This window comes from Zea mays, chromosome 5, assembly GCF_902167145.1.
Source record: "Zea mays cultivar B73 chromosome 5, Zm-B73-REFERENCE-NAM-5.0, whole genome shotgun sequence".
Classification (NCBI taxonomy): domain Eukaryota; kingdom Viridiplantae; phylum Streptophyta; class Magnoliopsida; order Poales; family Poaceae; genus Zea; species Zea mays.
The window spans coordinates 221,258,745-221,277,830 of record NC_050100.1 but is presented as its reverse complement, the minus strand read 5'-3'; the positions used below and the strand labels follow the sequence as shown (position 1 = coordinate 221,277,830).

Here is a 19,086-nt window from a genome sequence, read left to right as displayed (position 1 = left end):
TCCGTATCCTACTTGCATATGCATCATGCTATGATATAAAACTTTATCAAATGGATGTAAAAAGTGCATTTTTAAATGGCTTCATAAATGAACTTGTATATGTTGAGCAACCGCCTGGATTTGAAGACCCTAGATATCCTAACCATGCTTACAGGTTGTCCAAGGCGCTTTATGGGCTAAAGCAAGATCCAAGGGCTTGGTATGAGCGTCTTCGCGACTTCCTCATCGAAAAGGGCTTCAAGATCGGGACCGTCGACACAACTCTCTTCACAAAGAAACATAACGGTGATATTTTCATTTGTCAAGTATATGTTGATGATATAATCTTTGGCTCGACAAATGACTATCATTGCAAGGAATTTGGTGAGTTGATGTCGAAGGAGTTCGAGATGTCAATGATTGGTGAGCTAACATACTTCCTCGGCTTTCAAGTCAAGCAAATGAAAGATGGTAACTTTCTCTCACAAGAGAAGTATACCAAAGACTTGTTGAAAAGATTCAACATGGAGAAATGCAAACCAATCAAGACCCCCATGCCTACAAATGGACATCTCGACTTAGATGAGGGAGGTAACCCGGTTAATCAAACTCTCTACCGTTCTATGATTGGTAGTTTATTGTACCTTACCGCATCTAGGCCCGATATTATGTTTAGTGTCTGCATGTGTGCTAGATTTCAATCTAATCCTAAGAAAGCTCATCTTCGCGCTGTTAAGAGAATTCTTAGGTATCTCAGGCACACCACAAGCGTTGGTCTGTGGTATCCCAAAGGAGCTACTTTTGATTTAATTGGCTATTCCGATTCGGATTATGCCGGTTGCAAAATTGATAGGAAAAGTACTTCTGGGGGATGCCATCTGCTTGGTAGATCACTAGTTTCATGGACATCCAAAAAGCAAAATAGTGTTGCCTTGTCAACTGCCGAAGCGGAATACATTGCCGCAGGTGCTTGTTGCACACAGATTTTATATATGAAACAAACTCTTCTAGACTATGGCGTAGTTCTAGAAAAGGTACCTCTGTTGTGTGATAATGAGAGTGCTGTTAAAATTGCTAATAATCCTGTACAACACTCTCGCACCAAGCACATTGATATCCGTCATCACTTCCTTAGAGATCATGTTGCTAAAGGAGATATCATTTTAGAAGGAGTGAGGTCGGAAGATCAATTAGCGGATATTTTCACTAAGCCACTTGATAAGACCCACTTTTGCATGTTGAGGAATGAACTAAATATACTTGATCTCAGAAATTTTATGTAAAATGTCAAATGGTGTTGTCACTTGCATTGCATATTTAAATTCCTTGTATTGCATCTAGGACTTGTCTAACCTAGTTGAGATAACCGCCAACAAAGCGAGTGAAAAAGCTTAACTCGGGTCAAACCTGACAAGTCTTAGCTTTAAGCTTTTAGCACTTAAATTCTTACTTGTTATGCGATTATTGGTTCTTGAAATATGCATGAGGTACTGCACTTAAGGGGAGTATTCAAAACTCAAATCACTCATGAAAACCCCTAGTGCAAACCAAAATGCAAATTTCACCATTTGCCTATTTTCTCTAAAAATTATCTAGCCTATGGCAAAATATTTTGAAAAGTATATGAGGGTGCCAATACATGTCCCAACAAGTGTTATTTTGAGTGATTATAAGTTGGGATTTGGTTTGGTTGGGAGTTAGATAGAAAAATTCAAATTTTTTCAAACTCTCCTCTGTCTGGGCTCACCGGACAGTCCGGTGTGCACCGGACACTGCACTGTGCAATGTCCGGTGCACCGGCAGCCGCGCGCTAAAATTCAATTTTCCTGTGCGCTGTCCGGTGGTTCACCGGATAGCTACTGTGCGCTGTCCGGTGTGCACCGGACAGGCACTGTAGACTGTCCGGTGCGCCCATATCGCGTTTTAAAAAAAGGCCTCCAGCCCGACCGAGCCAGAGGCTCCTTTTATTTCCCAGTTAGCACCCGCTGCTCTCTGTTCCCGGCGACTCCCTCTCTCCCACCGACGTTCTCCGATCACCGGTGTCTCTCCGGCGACCCGGTGCTCTCCGTGATCCTTTCAACTCCGGTGAGCAGTCCTTTCCCCTCTCCTTCCCTCTCTCATCCCTGCTCTCGGTTTTGAAAGGCAGTGTGGCACTCAATTCACCCCCCACTGTCCATCTCTCAATTTCTTGTCAAATCTTGCGAATCCCGTTGGTGGAATGTGTTCAATTGTCCCTAGTGTGTATCCCTGCAGGTTCTTGGCTCCTTCGGGAGGGTTTTCACTCCTCAAATAGCCATTTCACCGAAACCCTAATTCCCCGCACGCCACATGCTCGGTGAAATGCCCAAACCAGCCAAAAATGCTCCAATTGAACCCAAATTTTTCAGGCACCTTCACAACACTTCCAGCAACATCCTTGCCAAATTTCACGCCAATCCGAGATCCCAGGCTTAAATTTCACCAAATTTCCCGTTTTGAGCGATCGTTTCCGAGCCGAGTGCCCAAATCTCTTTTTCTTTGCCTAAATTCAAACCATGCACACACTTCACTCATATTCACCTATATAAACCTATTCGTGAAGTATCGGCTCAATTCCATATTGTTTCGTTCCTCAATTCGAATTCCAAACATCCTATGACACTATTTATCCGTCAAACGTCGTTTTCACGTCATTTGACTTCTTGATCGTCTCGTCTCGTGCCATATCTCTCTGTGTATGTATTTATTCACATTTCATATGCTTATGACTATGTGACTAATACGTGCTCACCTCTTCTGTCATTTCAGTGACCTTGTTTGACCGTGTGCCGTCTCCCGTCCTGCCTGGATCGTCACCTCTCGTGTGAGCTTTCCAGGTAGTCATCTCATTCTTTGCTCAATCTATCGGTGATTTTTGCTCTGTGCTTAGTCTCTCTATCTCATTTGCAGACATCAGATCAGGATGCCGCGCACGAAGAATGCGTCGGCGCCAGGGGGTGGCGATGATGAGGACCCTCGTCGCCCCTTCAGGCAGGTCAAGGGCAAGACTGTTTATTTGGAGCAGCAGGAAGGCCGCAAGAAGCGGCGTACGGACAGAGAGGCCCGTGTAGTGGCAGCAGCTGCAGCAGCCGCTGCACAGGCCGCACTTGGAGATCAGCCGCAGATTCCATCCGATCAGATTGCATTCCGTGCTCGTCGTCTCACCTCCCGGCCTCGCTCCTCCTCTCACACCTCCGCTTCCACTCCGCCACCCACTCTGCCTGCTCCCGTCACTCCTATTGCTCCATCCACCTCCACAGCCTTACCCACTACCTCCTCTACGCCAGCTTCCACTGCTTCCCCTGCTCCCGCTCCCGCTTCAGCTCCTCCTGTCCCTCCACCTCGATTCCGGGAGCGTGATGAGACTGAGGTCCATCCTCTGGTTTCGGATCCTTGTCTGTTTGATCTTCAGTGTGCTACTGCGGCACGAGTACGTAGGTTCATATACGTACCCGTGGAGTCTTGGCTACCAGCTCAGAGAGACCCTGCAGCAGGTGTTCTTTTCAGCACACGGATTCAGGAGTCATTCTTCAGAGCTCAGATGTCTGCTCAGATAGCTCTGCGAGTGCACCGCCTTTTGGACCTTCCAGCTTTTCTGCTTGCAGCCGGTGCTGACTCTGAGGTGCATCTCACCTATCTGCCTGGCCTTCTGACCCTTCTGACTATCAGCGGCAGATATGTTGAGGAGTGGGTCCGAGTCTTCTACGCCTCTGTTTGGATTGACCCGGATCATCACTGGATGAGGTTCCGCTTTGAGCGAGAGGATGTCACGATCACTGCCAGTCAGATCCGTCAGCTTTTTGGATTCCCAGAGTCGACGACTCGCCTTCACAGCCTCTGCTACGGCTCTTCTGACCCTCCTCGTCGCCCTCACGGCGGTGTGGCTCCAGGGACAGCTCACGTCGCGGCTCTGTTCCGCCCGCCTTTTTCAGATGGGTCGCGACGTTCACCAGCAGACTTTACTACAGCAGCAAAGTACTTATATGAGCTCATCAGACGGACTCTTCTCCCGAGGATGGGATACAGGGAGGCTACCACTCATATTCAGCTTTGGCTCCTTGGTGCCCTGGTCTCCCACTCTGAGTTTGACGTTGTGGACTTCCTGATTTGTGAGATCGAGGACACCGTTCTGGATGGGATTCGTGCTCGTCGGCAGTTGCCTTATGCTCACTACTTATGCCACATCTTTGCGCAGCTGATTCAGCCCCCTCGCTTTCAGAGCACCCTTGAGGCCTCACGTCTTGTATTTGGATCTTACCGTCCTGCTCCTGAGATTCCTGTGCCAGCTTCTGCTTCTGTGTTTGACTCTCAGGCCGAGGATGCAGCTCTTCGACAGTTTGACACTCAGGGTACAGCAGCTGATGATGATGATGATGATGATTTTGGGGTTCCTCCTCCGCCTCCGCCTCCTATGCCTCCACGCTCACATGATCATGAGGCTAGGAGTTCTCGTGCTGCCCCTGCTCCTCCTCCGACTATGGACCCTGCTCTTGCGACGATTCTGGCCAACCTGGCAGCCGAGCAGGCCCGGTTATCCGAGATGATGCTCTCGATGTTTCAGCGCATGCAGGACAGGCAGGATGCACTTCAGCAGCAGCTACTTCAGGATCGGGCTGAGAGTAGGGCATTCATGGCCCTTATGCTTCAGCATTCTGGTATCTCCGCTCCTCCGGTTCAGTCTGCTCCACCTCCTCCGCTTCACGCTCCAATGGTGCCATCGATTTTGTCAGGACCCCCTGTTGGTACCTCTCCGCTCCGGCCGGTCACTTTGGCGTTCACCTCTCCGGTTCTCAGCTCTGTCTGTCCGCAGCCGCCAGTGCCACCAGCATCTGCTGTTACCACTACCGCTGTGGCAGTATCTGTGACCGCTTCTGTTCCGGTAGCTCCTGCAGCGCGGCCTCAGTCCGAGTCAGTACCAGCTCCAGCTTCTACCGCAGATCCTGGATTCGAGACTGACTCTGACCCTCCGCCGGCGTTCGCTCTGCTACCTCGACCTCGACCGGATGCGCCCCCGCCGCCTCCTCCTGCTTCAGATGTTTAGGTTCAGGTCCCTTTTGGTGTTTGACGCCAAAGGGGGAGAGATATGAGTTGTGAGAGCTAGGGGGAGTTAGAGAGTTAGTAGAGAGTCAGAGTCATTTTGATGTAATATATGTGCTTGCTACTCTCTGTACTAGCTTGATGTTTTTGGCTCACAAACTCGTCATATACTCTCGTTGCGTATGATTGACTGTGTGTATTATGTTTTCACCTTATATTTTATCACCAGTCTTCTAGCTCTTGTTTCATTAATTTAACTCCACTTTTATATGAACAAGAATCTAATGATGTGTATGCGCTCACTCTTATTATTATGGTATACAATTCTTTCTGTCAAAGATTACTGAGTATAACTAACCATTCTTTCTATTGACAGAATCTTCAAAACAAACTACTCTCACAAAACTTGTAGGGTTGTCATCAATCACCAAAAAGGGGGAGATTGAAAGCATCTAGGCCCCTGGTTGGTTTTAGTGATTAATGACAACGTAATATTATATGTGACTAACGTGTGTTTTGCAGAGACAAATGGTAAGTTAGGTCGCATGACAGGTAGAAGTACTACAACGGTGAAAACAATCCCGGAGATAAGAACTCGAAGCGACGGCTAAAACGACGGAACAAAAGGTGAAGGTCTACGGAGTCCGAGTGTCAAGGAGATGTGGACACTCGCGATTTAGTTAGGTCTTTTATTCTCTTTTAGCCGTACTATAAAGAGGGGTTGTCGATGAGTAGTTTGACCAAGAGAGTTCTAGTGTAGTGTTGGTGCACAATCACACTCATATACAGTGCTAGGTGTCACTCTAGAACTCACACACAAGTTAGAGCGAAAACCGATTTGAAAATCAGCTGAAAAACAAGACTTAGTGTTTCTGGCTTTGGGGCACCGGACTGTCCGGTGTGCACCGGACTGTCCGGTGGGCACCGGACTGTCCGGTGCACCCTCTGCCAGGTGGGGCCAGGCTGGTCCACGGCAGAGACTCTCCCCTTCGCAGAAACCCGAGAGCACAACTTTCAGAGTTGAATTTTAGTGGCACACCGGACACCACACCGGACTGTCCGGTGTGCACCGGACAGTGGACTGTTCACTGTCCGGTGCGCCATGAGTCCAACGGCTCTCTGTCAGAACTAGCCGTTGGAAACGACCGTTGGCGCACCGGTGGCGCACCGTTGGCGCACCGGTGGCGCACCGGACTGTCCGGTGCGCCATCGCGCAGTGAATTGCCTGTAACGGCTAGTTGGTGGGTAAGGGCTATTTATACCCCCTCCACCCACCATATTCAAGGTCTTGCACTCCACATTTATTCCAGCACATTGCTAGAGCATTGCAAGCACCAAAAGCCTAGTGAGGAGATTAGAGAATCATAATCCGCGCTTGTTCCTCATTAGCGCTAGTGAGAGCCACCTAGAGCACACACCACTTGCATTAGGCTTCTCTTGGTCAAGCGAAAGTCTACGGCTTGTTACTCTTGGTGATCGGCATCACCTAGACGGCTTGGTGGCGTTGGGAGCTCGGTGATCACCGTGAAGATCTTGTTGGTGACCCGACTCAAGTTTGTAAGCGGTCTCGAGGGATCCACCGCGCCGGAGTGGCAAAGGATCATCTCGTAGTGAGCACTTGGTTCTTGCGAGGATCAAGGGGGAGCGATACCCTTGCGCGGGTGCTCCAACGAGGACTAGTGGAGAGTGCCGACTCTTCGATACCTCGGGAAAAATTGGAGGAGTCTTCTAAACTTTGCTTTACATTCCGCACTTAATTCAAGCACTTTACATTGTGTATTTGTTTAGCAAGTATTTGAAGTATTATCTTAGCTTTGTTGCATTTCTAGTATTATATTCTTAGTGCTAGTTGTTGGGGTGAAGTTGGGCTCTTGTTTAGCTCTTGCTTAGGTTTTAATTAGTGTTGATTTTTAGAAAAGCCCAATTCACCCCCCTCTTGGGCATCGTGATCCTTTCAAGGAGTTCATATGATGTCTTCTTGAGGATTCAGTGTAGATATAACCGGTTGATGGCATAGCAAGCGGTGTTGATTGCTTCCGCCCAAAACCGATCCGAAGTCTTGTACTCATCAAGCATGGTCCTCACCATGTCAAGTATAGTTTTATTCTTCCTCTCCACTACACCATTTTGTTGTGGCGTGTAGGGAGAAGAGAACTCATGCTTGATGCCCTCCTCTTCAAGAAAGCCTTGAATTTGAGAGTTCTTGAACTCCGTTCTATTGTCGCTTCTAATCTTTTTGATCCTTAAGCCGAACTCATTTTGAGCTCGTCTCAAGAATCCCTTTAAGGTCTATTGGGTTTGAAATTTATCCTGCAAAAATAATACCCAAGTGAAGCGAGAATAATCATCCACAATAACTAGACAATACTTACTCCCGCCGATGCTTAAGTAAGCTATCGGGCCGAATAGGTCCATGTGGAGTAGCTCAAGTGGCCTGTCGGTCGTCATGATGTTCTTGTGTGGATGGTGAACACCAACTTGCTTCCCTGCTTGACATGCGCTACAAACCCTGTCTTTCTCAAAATGAACATTGGTTAATCCCAAAATGTGTTCTCCCTTTAGAAGCTTATGAAGATTCTTCATCCCAACGTGAGCTAGTCGGCGATGCTAGAGCTAGCCCATATTAGTCTTAGCAATTAAGCAAGTGTCGAGTTTAGCTCTATTAAAATCAACTAAGTATAGCTGACCCTCTAACACTCCCTTAAATGCTACTGAATCATCACTTCTTCTAAAGACAGTAACACCTATATCCGTAAAAAGACAGTTGTAGCCCATTTTACATAATTGAGAAACAGAAAGCAAATTGTAATCTAAAGAATCTACAAGAAAAACATTGGAAATAGAATGGTCAGGTGATATAGCAATTTTACCAAGTCCTTTGACTAAACCTTGATTTCCATCCCCGAATGTGATAGCTCTTTGGCGATCTTGGTTTTTCTCGTAGGAGGAGAACATTCTCTTCTCCCCAGTCATGTGGTTTGTGCACCCGCTATCAATGATCCAACTTGAGCCCCAGATGCGTAAACCTACAAAACAAATTTAGGCCTTGTTCTTAGGTGCCCAAACGGTCTTGGGTCCTTTCACATTAGAAACAAGCACCTTAGGTATCCAAACACAAGTCTTTGACCCCTTGTGTTTGCCCCCAACATATTTGGCAACTACTTTGCCTGATTTGTTAGTTAAAACATATGATGCATCAAAAGTCTTAAATGAAATGTTATGATCATTTGATGCAATAGGAGATTTCTTTTTAGGCATTTTAACATGGGTAGAATGCCTAGAGCTAGAAGCCTTATTCTTATAAATAAAAGCATGGTGAGAAACAGAATGAGTCTTCTTAGCATGAATTCTCCTAATCTTATCCTGAGGATAACTAGCATGATATAAAATATAGCCCTTGTTATCCTAAGGCATGGGAGCCTTGCCCTTGACAAAGTTAGACAATTTCTTAGGGCCATTAAGCTTGACATTGCCTCCCTGTTGGAAGCTAATGCCATCCTTAATGCCAGGGCGTCTCCCACTATAAAGCATGCTACGAGCAAATTTAAATTTCTCATTTTCTAGTTCATGCTCGGCAATTTAGCATATAGCTTAGCTATATGATCATTTTGTTGTTTAATCATAGCAAGGTGATCATGGATAGCATCAATATTAATATCTCTACATCTAGTACAAATAGTAACATGATCAATAGTAGATGTAGAGGGTTTACAAACATTTAACTCATCAATCTTAGCATGTAACATGTCATTTTCATTTCTAAGATTGGAAATAGCATCATTGCAAATATTTAAGTCTTTAGCCTTAGCAATTAATTTTTTATTCTCAATCTTAAGGCTAGTAAGTGAGGCATTCAATTTATCAATCTTAGCAATCAAACTAGCATTATCATTTCTAAGATTGGCAATTAAATCATCACATACATTTGATTTCTCAACCTTAGCAATTAATTTAGCATTTTCATTTCTAAGGTTAGAAATAGTGTCATGGCAAATGCTCACTAGTTAATTTTTCACATTTTTCTACCTCCTGAGTATAAGCATTTTTAACCTTAACATGTTTCTTATTTTCTTTAATTAGGAAGTCCTCTTGGCTATCCAAGAGTTCATCCTTCTCATGAATATCACTAATCAATTCATTTAATTTTTCTTTTTGTTGCATGTTTAGGTTGGCAAAAAGAGTGAGCAAGTTATCCTCATCATCACTAGAATTATCCTCATCACTAGAAATTGCATACTTAGTGGAGGATCTAGATTTTACCTTCTTCTTCTTGCCATCCTTTGCCATGAGGCGCTTGTGGCCGATGTTGGGGAAGAGAAGACCCTTGTTGACGGCGATGTTTGCGGCGTCCTCGTCGGAGGAGGAGTCAGTGGAGCTCTTGTCGGAGTCCCATTCCCGGCAAACATGGGCATCACCGCCCTTCTTCTTGTAGTATCTCTTCTTCTCCTTCTTCTTCCCCCTCTTGTTGTCGCCCCTGTCACTGTCACTAGAAATAGGACATTTTGCTATAAAGTGACCGGGCTTACCACACTTGTAGCAAACTTTCTTGGAGCGGGGCTTGTAGTCTTTCCCCCTCCTTTGCTTGAGGATTTGGCGGAAGCTCTTGAAGATGAGCGCCATCTCCTCGTTGTCGAGCTTGGAGGCGTCGATGGGGAGTCTACTTGATGTAGACTCTTATTTCTTCTCCTCCGTCGCCTTGAATGCGATGGGTTGTACCTCAGGTACGGAGGAGGCGCCTTGCTCGATGATCTTCTTGGAGCCTTTGATCATCAATTCAAAGCTCACAAATTTTCCTATAACCTCCTCAGGAGACATTAGCTTGTATCTAGGATCACCACAAATTAATTGAACTTGTGTGGGATTAAGAAAAACGAGTGATCTTAGAATAACCTTGACCATTTTATGGTCATCCCATTTTGTGCTCCCGAGGTTGCGCACTTGATTCACCAAGGTCTTGAGCCGGTTGTACATAGCTTGTGGCTCCTCTCCTTGGTTGAGCATAAAACGACCGAGCTCCCCCTCGATCGTCTCCCTCTTGGTGATCTTGGTCACCTCATCTCCTTCGTGCGCGGTCTTGAGCACGTCCCAAATCTATTTGGCGCTCTTCAACCCTTGCACCTTATTATACTCCTCTCGACTTAGAGAGGCGAGGAGTATAGTAGTGGCTTGGGAGTTGAAGTGACGGATTTGGGTCACTTCGTCCGAATCATAATCTTCATCCCCCGACGATGGTACCTGCACTCCAAACTCAACAACGTCCCAAATACTAGCGTGGAGTGAGGTTAGGTGATGCCTCATTTTATCACTCCACATGTTATAATCTTCACCCTAAAAAACGGGTGGTTTGCCTAGTGGGACGGAAAGTTAAGGAGTGCATTTTGAAATGCGAGGATAGCGTAGGGGAATCTTACTAAACTTCTTGCGCTCATGGCGCTTAGAAGTGACAGATGGCGCATCGGAGCCGGAGGTGGATGGCGATGAAGAGTCGGTCTCGTAGTAGACCACCTTCTTCATCTTCTTCTTCTTATCGCCGCTCCGATGCGACTTGGTGTGCGAAGGGGATCCCTTCCCCTTGTTGCCGAACTCTCCCCATGGAGTCTTCTCGTGGCTTGTGGCGGGCCTCTCGCCGGTTACGACCTCCTTCTTGGCGTGATCTCCCGACATCACTTCGAGCGGTTAGGCTCTAATGAAGTACCAGGCTCTGATACCAATTGAAAGTCGCCTAGAGGGGGGTGAATAGGCGGAATCTGAAAATTATAAATTTAAGCACACACTACAAGTCGGGGTTAGCGTTAGAAATAAAATTGAGTCCGAAAGAGAGGGTGAAAATAAATCACAAGCAAATGAAGAGAGTGACACAGTGATTTGTTTTACCGATGTTCGGTTCTTGCAAACCTACTCCCCGTTGAGGTGGTCACAAAGACCGGGTCTCTTTCAACCCTTTCCCTCTCTCAAACGGTCACCTAGACCGAGTGAGCTTCTCTTCTCAATCAATCGGTACACTTAGTCCCCACAAGGACCACCACACAATTGGTGTCTCTTGCCTTGATTACAAATGACTTGGGAACAAGAAATGAGGAAGAAGAAAAGCGATCCAAGCGCAAGAACTCAAATGAACACAAATATCTCTCTCACTAGTCACTAATTATTTGGAGTGATCTTTGGACTTGGGAGAGGATTTGATCTCTTGTTTATTGTCTTGGAGTGAAGTCTAGAGTTCTTGTATTGAATGCAATGGCTGAAAACTTGGATGCCTTAAATGTGTGGTGGTTGGGGGTATTTATAGCCCCACCCACCAAAATGGTCGTTGGGAAACTCTGCTGTCGACGGGCGCACCGAATACTGTCCGGTGCGCTAGCCACGTCACCCAACCGTTAAGGTTCGACCATTGGAGCTCTGACTTGTGGGGCCACCGGACAGTCCGGTGGTGCACCGGACAGGTCCTATTCACTGTCCGGCGCGCCTTCTGCGCCTGCTCTGACTTTTGCGCGCGCAGTCCGCGCACTGTAGCTAACTGTTCACCTTGTGCAGACGACCGTTGGCACGCTAGCTGTTGTCCCTGTTGGCACACCGGACAGTCCGGTGCTACACCGGATAGTCCAGTGAATTATAGCGAAAAGCAATTTCTAGAAACCCGAAGCTGAGGAGTTCGAGCTGATTCTCCCTGGTGCACCGGACACTATCCGGTGGCACACCGGACAGTCCGGTGCGCCACACCAGGGCAGCCTTCGGTTTTTTTTTGCTGCTTTGTTTTGAACCCTTTCTTTTAACTTTGTATTGGTTTTTTGTGAACCTTTGGCACTTGTAGAACATATATTCTAGAGCAAACTAGTTAATCCAATTGTTTGTGTTGGGCAATTCAACCACCAAAATCATTTAGGAAAAAGTTTGACCCTATTTCCCTTTCAAAGACCATCCAAAATCAATGTAAACACAATACCGACCAAATCGTCGTAATAGTAGGAATTCGTCACTCTCTAGATTCTAGTCTGTATGGACTATTTTATCTTCCTCTACACGCAACTTATATGATTAGATTCTATCCACACCTATATTCTCATAAAAGCTCATACTCCCCCATCCAGGAAGTACCTTAATTTTGTCAGTTACAGATATTTTTAAAAAAACATAAATATTATTTATTTCGTTCTAATTTATAATTTGTTTGACATCTTTTTTACCAAGTTTGATTGGCTCGCCTTATGATTTATTTTGAATTATATGAGTCAGTCAAACTTAAGGTAACAAAGTTAAATAGGTTATAAATTAGAATGGATGGGGTATCAAATACATAAGATGTAGCAGGAAAGAGTAGAAGAACACATCGCTACATGCAACTACAACATGTCAATCGGCATGGAGCAATCTATGAGCCCAAAGACCAGCGTCCTCACCTTACCCCGTAAAGCTCGATTATAGCAAGGGAAATGGATTGAAAAGCTACACATTTAGGTATAGGTTAGAAACTTAAATCCCCTCCTGGATTCTTGGAATTGAGAGCAGATTTAAGATAGTGTTTGGTTGAAGAGCTAAGTAGAACAGAGTCGTTCTGTTCCAGTTTTGTTGTTGTTTGGTTACAAAGTAACTAGAACGGAGTGACTCCAATTAGAGAATATTCTCCTCAGATCCGGAACCATCCCACTCCAAAAAATCAATGGGACAGAGCCGCTCCATTCCCAGCCCGTTCGCATAGCTCGCCCTCCCATCCGTGCGTAGGAGCTCGCGCGCCTCCCTCTGCAACCACACAAAAAACAAAGCCGCTCTGTTCCAGTTCACTCTGCAACCAAACAAAAAACAGAGCCGCTCCGTTCTAGCTTACCAAACACAGAACATAGCGGCTCCGTTCCTAGAATCAGGGACAGAACAGCTCCGTTCTACTTGGCTACTCAACCAAACACTACCTAAATTTTTCAACCTATCCCTTAAGTCCTCTTCATTTTTATTAAAACCATGGGAATTAAGAGGAATTGAATCTCTATAAATCAAAATCCTTCTCAATCCTCGTGGATCAAAGCTGAAACGAACAAGGCACTAGCAACAGATTTAGGGTTTGTTCGGTTGCCAACGGATTGGAGGGGATCGAGGAAGATTAAGGGCTCGTTCGTATGGATCGGATTGGCCTGTTTCCAGGCTCATTCCAGGTGGAATAAATTGGTCCGGTTTGGAATTCAGTTGGAGCCATTTCAATCGTTCGTTTAGCTTTGAGCTGGAAGCAAAACAGGCCCGGTTTAAACTTTCTCCTCCTTCCATGGCCCGGAACAAAGCCTTGTGTTGTCTCCTCTGGATAGAATCCTGGACATGGTAACGCAAATTCACCAGGTTTGAGTGAACCAGCTGGATCCACTCTATTTGGGCCAGGAATAAAAACAGGCCTGTTTTCAAACCGTAATAAACGAACGGGCCCTAAATCCCCTCATAATCCCTCCAATCCACTAGCAACCGAACAAACCCTTAGGCCTTGTTTGGATACTTTTATATTCATCTCAATTTATATGTATTGAGGTGTATTGTGGTGTAACTTAAAACTAAATTGCATTCTAATCCACTATAAATCCACAATACATGGATTGATGTGAATATGAGAATATTCAAACGAGGCCTTAGTGGGCACACGTTGGCACGGTATGGCGCCCACATCAGCCAATCAGCTGATCTACTACGGTGGTGACCAAGTGGATGGCATCAGCACTGTTTAGATTTAGATATGCAAGAGGGATTGATGTGGCTAAACGGGGTTTTTAATTAGTTTTCGAACAGTTATTTTTAAAATTATTTTAGAAAAGATTTAAAAATAAATTTTCGTCATTGGAGGGTAGTTGGGCCGAGTGGAATAATACATAGGCTTCTTTTTCTGCCTTGGTGGGCTGCACTCTGTTTCATCCGTACCGCAAGCCCGTCGCTTCCATCGATCGACCATGACCGGCGAAGTCAAATGCACAGAATCTCTAATTCTCTCAACTCAAAACCCTAACATCCGTCCCCACTCCCCAATCAACCTGCCGCCGCCCGCCAGCACCAAACTTCCATCCGCCCCGAGCTCTGCCTCCGCCGCCGCCGCGCCATGAGGCCTCTCGACGAGAAGGAGACGACTCAGGTATTCGAGAAGCTGTTCAAGTTCACGGGGCCCAACCTGAAGCACCTCCTGGAGCGCCCCGCAGTGGAGGGCCCCGACGCGGAGCCCGGCCGCTACTGCCTCCGGCTTCACCGCAATCGCGTCTACTACGCCTCCGAGGCGCTCGTGCGCCGCGCCACCGCCGTGTCCCGACCGCGCCTCGCCGGCGTGGGGACGCCCATCGGCAAGTTCACCCACCACGGCGCGTTCCACCTTACGGTCCACGCGCTCGACCTCCTCGCTGCACACGCGCGCCGCCGCGTCTGGCTCAAACCCGACACCGAGCGTTCCTTTCTCTTTGGCAATTCCGTGCCCAAGTCTTCTCTCGCTCGCATCACCGAGAACACCAAGGCCGGGGACGGGGTGGTCGTCATGTCCATGGCTGACGTCCCTCTCGGGTTCGGCATTGCGGCGAGGTCGGCGCAGGATTGCAGGAAGGCCGACACCAACGCCGTCGTCGTGCTGCACCAGTCGGACGCCGGGGAGTACCTCCGCAAGGAGGAGGAGCTCATGTGAGGTGAGCGCATAGGCTTGGCTGGTTAGGTCATATTCATGAGTGAATTATGGAAGATTGTGCCTTACTGTTGTGTGTTCCAAGGCTTGGGGCATATATATATGTACTGAATGATTAATCACTGGTTATGAGATGCGATTATCGCTGTTGCCAGATTTGACCTTTAGCAGCTGGAGGAACAGGATTGTTCTTGAATGGTTTTGTTCGTCATTTTGTTGGGTTCATCTGAATAGCTTGATCTTACATATTTTTCTCAATTGACATTGTTTCCATGTGGAATGGTACTCAAATCAAATCAGAAGGTTAGGCATAGAATTTAGGATAACCTAGTGCTTGCTCATTCCTCAGACTAAGATCTCATACATTAATGTTAATATGTTATTCCACTTTTCAACCATTAAGAATTTAGGATTCATAAGTTCTATATGGGATCTTATTTTCTTTGGTTTTCATATACCAATGATGCCAATGGTGCCGTTGAGGCTACTCCTAAGTCGTACATGGGAATTGCTTCTGCTGCTGCTCGTAAGTTGCACATGGCAATTGCTTCTGCTGCTGCCAATCATGAAAATGGAGTTGATGATCTTTCTTCAGTAAAAACAGTACTGGATTTTAACTTCCGTAGTGTGAATGATCTACTAATGCTTGTGCGGATTTCAAAGGAACCCATCAGCTGCTGAAGTGTTCTTGATGTTTGATCCAATTAACTCCGTTCCTTTTGGTTGTTTAATCGATTAACTCCGTTCTTGATGAAGTAGCACGAAGCTGAATAGTTCAAAAGTGCAAAATCATAGGTATTCTCATTTACACTTGCTGGTCAACTTTGTATTGAGACTGATCACGGAATTCTTTTTCCTTTTTTACTTTGACGGCACCCGGTTAGTACACATAGTTGTATATCCACTAATTGTGCTAGTAACGTAGTGAGGGACACAAGTGAAGATGAGCTTTGCACTGGTGATAGTTTTGGGGAAGAAGGCAACAGCACACAATACAATACTATCTGGAAAGGAAAGTGGCTTGCTCCTTACTCCTTAGCATGCTCTTTCCATATAATGTAAATTATGTGAATCTCTATCAAGGTTGGCTTATGGCCGAAGAATCAGTATCATAGTTTCCATCCAAGCAATACAAGATGATGTGTCCCCAATTGAATTTTTGATGGTAACTCTTAGTTAAGGACTAATGGATTCTGTGTCTTTTTTTAAGTGATATTCCTTGATATTGGTATCTTTATTTTTGAGAAGGGAGAGGGGACAGCAAAGCTAAGTAATTGTGCTAACAAAGAAATGGGCTACTTTTTTTTTCATGATCACCGATACGACGCGCATGTACATGCATCTACGTGCTGTGCGTGTGCGTGTGCGCGTGCGCGTGCGTGCGTGCGGGCGGGCGGGCGGGCGTGCGGGGGCGTGCGGGCGTGCGGGTGTGGGTGGGTGTGTGTGTGGGTGGGCGGGTGGGTGTGGGTGTGGGTGGGTGCGTGCGTGCGTGCGGGCGGGCGGGCGTGCGGGCGGGCGTGTGTGGGTGTGGGTGGGTGGGTGTGTGCGGCGTTGTACCAAGCTCTTTAGTCTTTCGGTTCACCATTCTTCAAATTTGGTGACATTTAGGTGCTGTTTGGTTCACATATTTGTAACGTAATGGGTAACGGATAACGTTAAATCATGTTTGTTTTAGTACAACCGTAATCAGATACCACACTAAAATTTGATACCAGCCTATTCAAATTTGTTACCGCCAGTAATCGAGCCGAAACCATTACCATTACCATTTGCGTTACAATTTTTGAACCAAACAGCACCTTAGTTGTTTATTAAGATAGATAGCGTGGGAGAGTGGAATTTTGTTGCAGAATGGAAAAATAAATTCCGTGCCTGTACAACTTGTAGCATAACTGGAGTTCCTTCCATGTCGTTTGGTAAAGTGATGGTAACTGCTCGGTGAACTTGACGATGTATCCCCTCTTAAAATGCTGGGTCTGCTGATGCAAATCAAGCCCAGGACATCATTATGATGCAAAATTTCGAGCTGGGCTTTCAATAAGTTTCAGCTGGATGAACTTCACGTGGCTGTTTGGATACAGACTCGACAAATAAAAGAGCCCGTCAGATTTCTATTTGCCCTTTTCGCTCTGCAATGGTACATATGGTGGCTTTCCTGAACATCATTATTACTTTTGAAAATAAAGCACGCATTTCATCGATGGCCAAATACCTATGCTTACTTTGCAGGTTCAAAATTTGATCGAGACATCGCATTCCATCTCGACCTGTAGAGAGTCTCCAAAAGTCTCTTCCTTCTGCGGGTGCGTCGTGTCCTCGGACGAGAGGTAGTACTACCTAGTGCAGGTGCAGGGAAGGGAATCGCCGGCGCCGCCCGGTGCGTCGTGTCGTGTCCTCCGACGAGAACTAGTTGCAAGTGCAGAGAATCGCCGGCGCCGCCCTGTACTGTATTATGGGCATGTTTGGTTCAGCTTTTTTTCTGACCAGCTTTTCTAAGAATCTGGCTGTGGGGAGAATTGTAACACCCGGTTTTAAAGGACAAAGTCGGGTGCATCTCATACATGCGCCAAGAAGACAACATATATAATAACAGAGTGTATAGAGATAAATGTCATATATCATCAGAGTATTTATTACATAGCGGAAGACTTATTACAAAATAAAGATAAATATAAAACGAACTAAGGATCGTCGGCGCCAATGTCAACTGAGAAACGTCACCTAGATCAGATCGAACTCCTCAGTGTTAAGTAGCTCCTCCTGAACCACCTGTTCTTCTCCTGTGGGGGGGGGTGAGACAGCAAGAGTGAGCTCACATACGTTCATAGCTCAACAAGTCGTGGGGAATAATGTGGCATGAACTCACCAAAGGTGGGAGTTCATGTAGTGTAAGGCTGATCAATGAAATAAAGGCTGAGGCTGAGCATTGCTTTTATAAGTTAGTCAAAATTTTATTAGCAATTACTAAGTGTAAGTAAATACCAAACCTTAATAATAATAAAGAACAGTAATAGTAAAATAATCCCAAATGCGATGCAAATGTCAATTAAATTTAAGTTCCATAATTAACCATGTGAGGGTCCGAGCCGCTCTTGACCGTGAGCACGGCTAGTATACTAGTTTTACACTCTGCAGAGGTTGTGCATCTTTACCCACAAGCCGTGTTACCCATCTGCCAAGGGGTCATGAATCCCATACACCTCTACCAAGGAAGCGAGGCAGGGTAACACTACGAGGCCTTTACAAAGTTCCACTAGCTTCAGACTACCCGCTACAGTTTATAGGAAGTTCCAATGCAGGGTTCCTGGCTGACCGCCATCGCAGCAAAATCAACCAGGGACCTCCCTACACTGACCACTCCCCTACTGCCCTTGCCCCTTTCGGGTAAGGTAGCCCTCCACTAGCTTTCCTAGTTAATCAGCCAAGGGCGTCCCATTAAACCCTTGTGGTAGCACTGTTTTCCCGGGTGGTCGCTCCATGTTCCCATTAATTTAATGATCTTAACATGAACAGTAATAATAACAAGATAATAACAGAATAATCATGAATAGTGTATCTCCATACCCAATCCACATAAAGCAATAGCAAGTACTACCCAAAAATGTATCAGGGGTGAACAAGGTATAGAGGTAATCAAAAAAACTGGGGTAACATAAAGGCTCCTATCAAAATTAACCTATGCAGATCATTAAAATTAATAAGAACATGGCTGGGAAAAGTAAGTGATCAAGGGCACAACTTGCCTTCAATGAGCTCCTGCTCAGCTACTTCTACTTGTTGAACCTCAGTTTTCACAGTGGCTTGCTCGTCTATTCGCATCAACACAATACATACATAGTATAGCCAAAATCAACATCACACCAAACATGTAAATAAAATATACAGTAAAAATCTACACATTAAAATGAGATCATAGGAACCGGAATCACTAAATTTGGAATTATAGAATTCAAGTTATGAATTTTCTAAGATTTAATGTGATTAAATTAGGATTAAATGATAAATAATTTTTCTAACAGAGTTCATGTAAAAACAGTGACTCTAAGTGTTAGAGAATAATATTACAAAATTTTAGAAATTGGAATGGTTCAATTTGGATCAAAAATGGAATTTCTATGAATTTTACAAGTTTCTAGATTTGTTTTTTTTATTAAAAATGAATTTCTAATATCAATTCTCTGTTTTTAATACTCTCTGGACTGGGTCTCAATTTCCAGAGAAGTCAGGGGCTATTTCAGAAGAATTCCTAAGACTCATACCGCACTGCGCAGAGGACTGCGGGTTGATACTAGTATAGTAGGGGGTCTCTTTTGCAAAATCGCCAAGCCGAAAGGGTATGGAGCAATCCTGACCGCCCGATCGCCAATCGACCGCTCGGATTAGATGCATCCACAGCCGAATCGGTACGTAACGCTGCCCATCGGATT

The 19,086-nt window shown here is 45.7% G+C and overlaps 1 protein-coding gene across 1 annotated transcript; it reads left to right on the top strand.

Moving 5' to 3' along the window:
- Positions 1-13,964: 13,964 nt before the first annotated feature.
- Positions 13,965-14,791, top strand: LOC100283150 (60S ribosome subunit biogenesis protein NIP7). Its single transcript, NM_001156052.1, has one exon. The coding sequence runs from the start codon at positions 14,096-14,098 to the stop codon at positions 14,660-14,662; it is 567 nt and encodes a 188-aa protein (NP_001149524.1). The 5' UTR covers positions 13,965-14,095; the 3' UTR covers positions 14,663-14,791.
- The last annotated feature ends 4,295 nt before the right edge of the window (positions 14,792-19,086 follow it).

Excerpts from the sequence above, each read along its gene's own strand:
- LOC100283150 (NM_001156052.1), top strand. The coding sequence starts at position 14,096 with ATGAGGCCTCTCGACGAGAAGGAGACGACTCAGGTATTCGAGAAGCTG.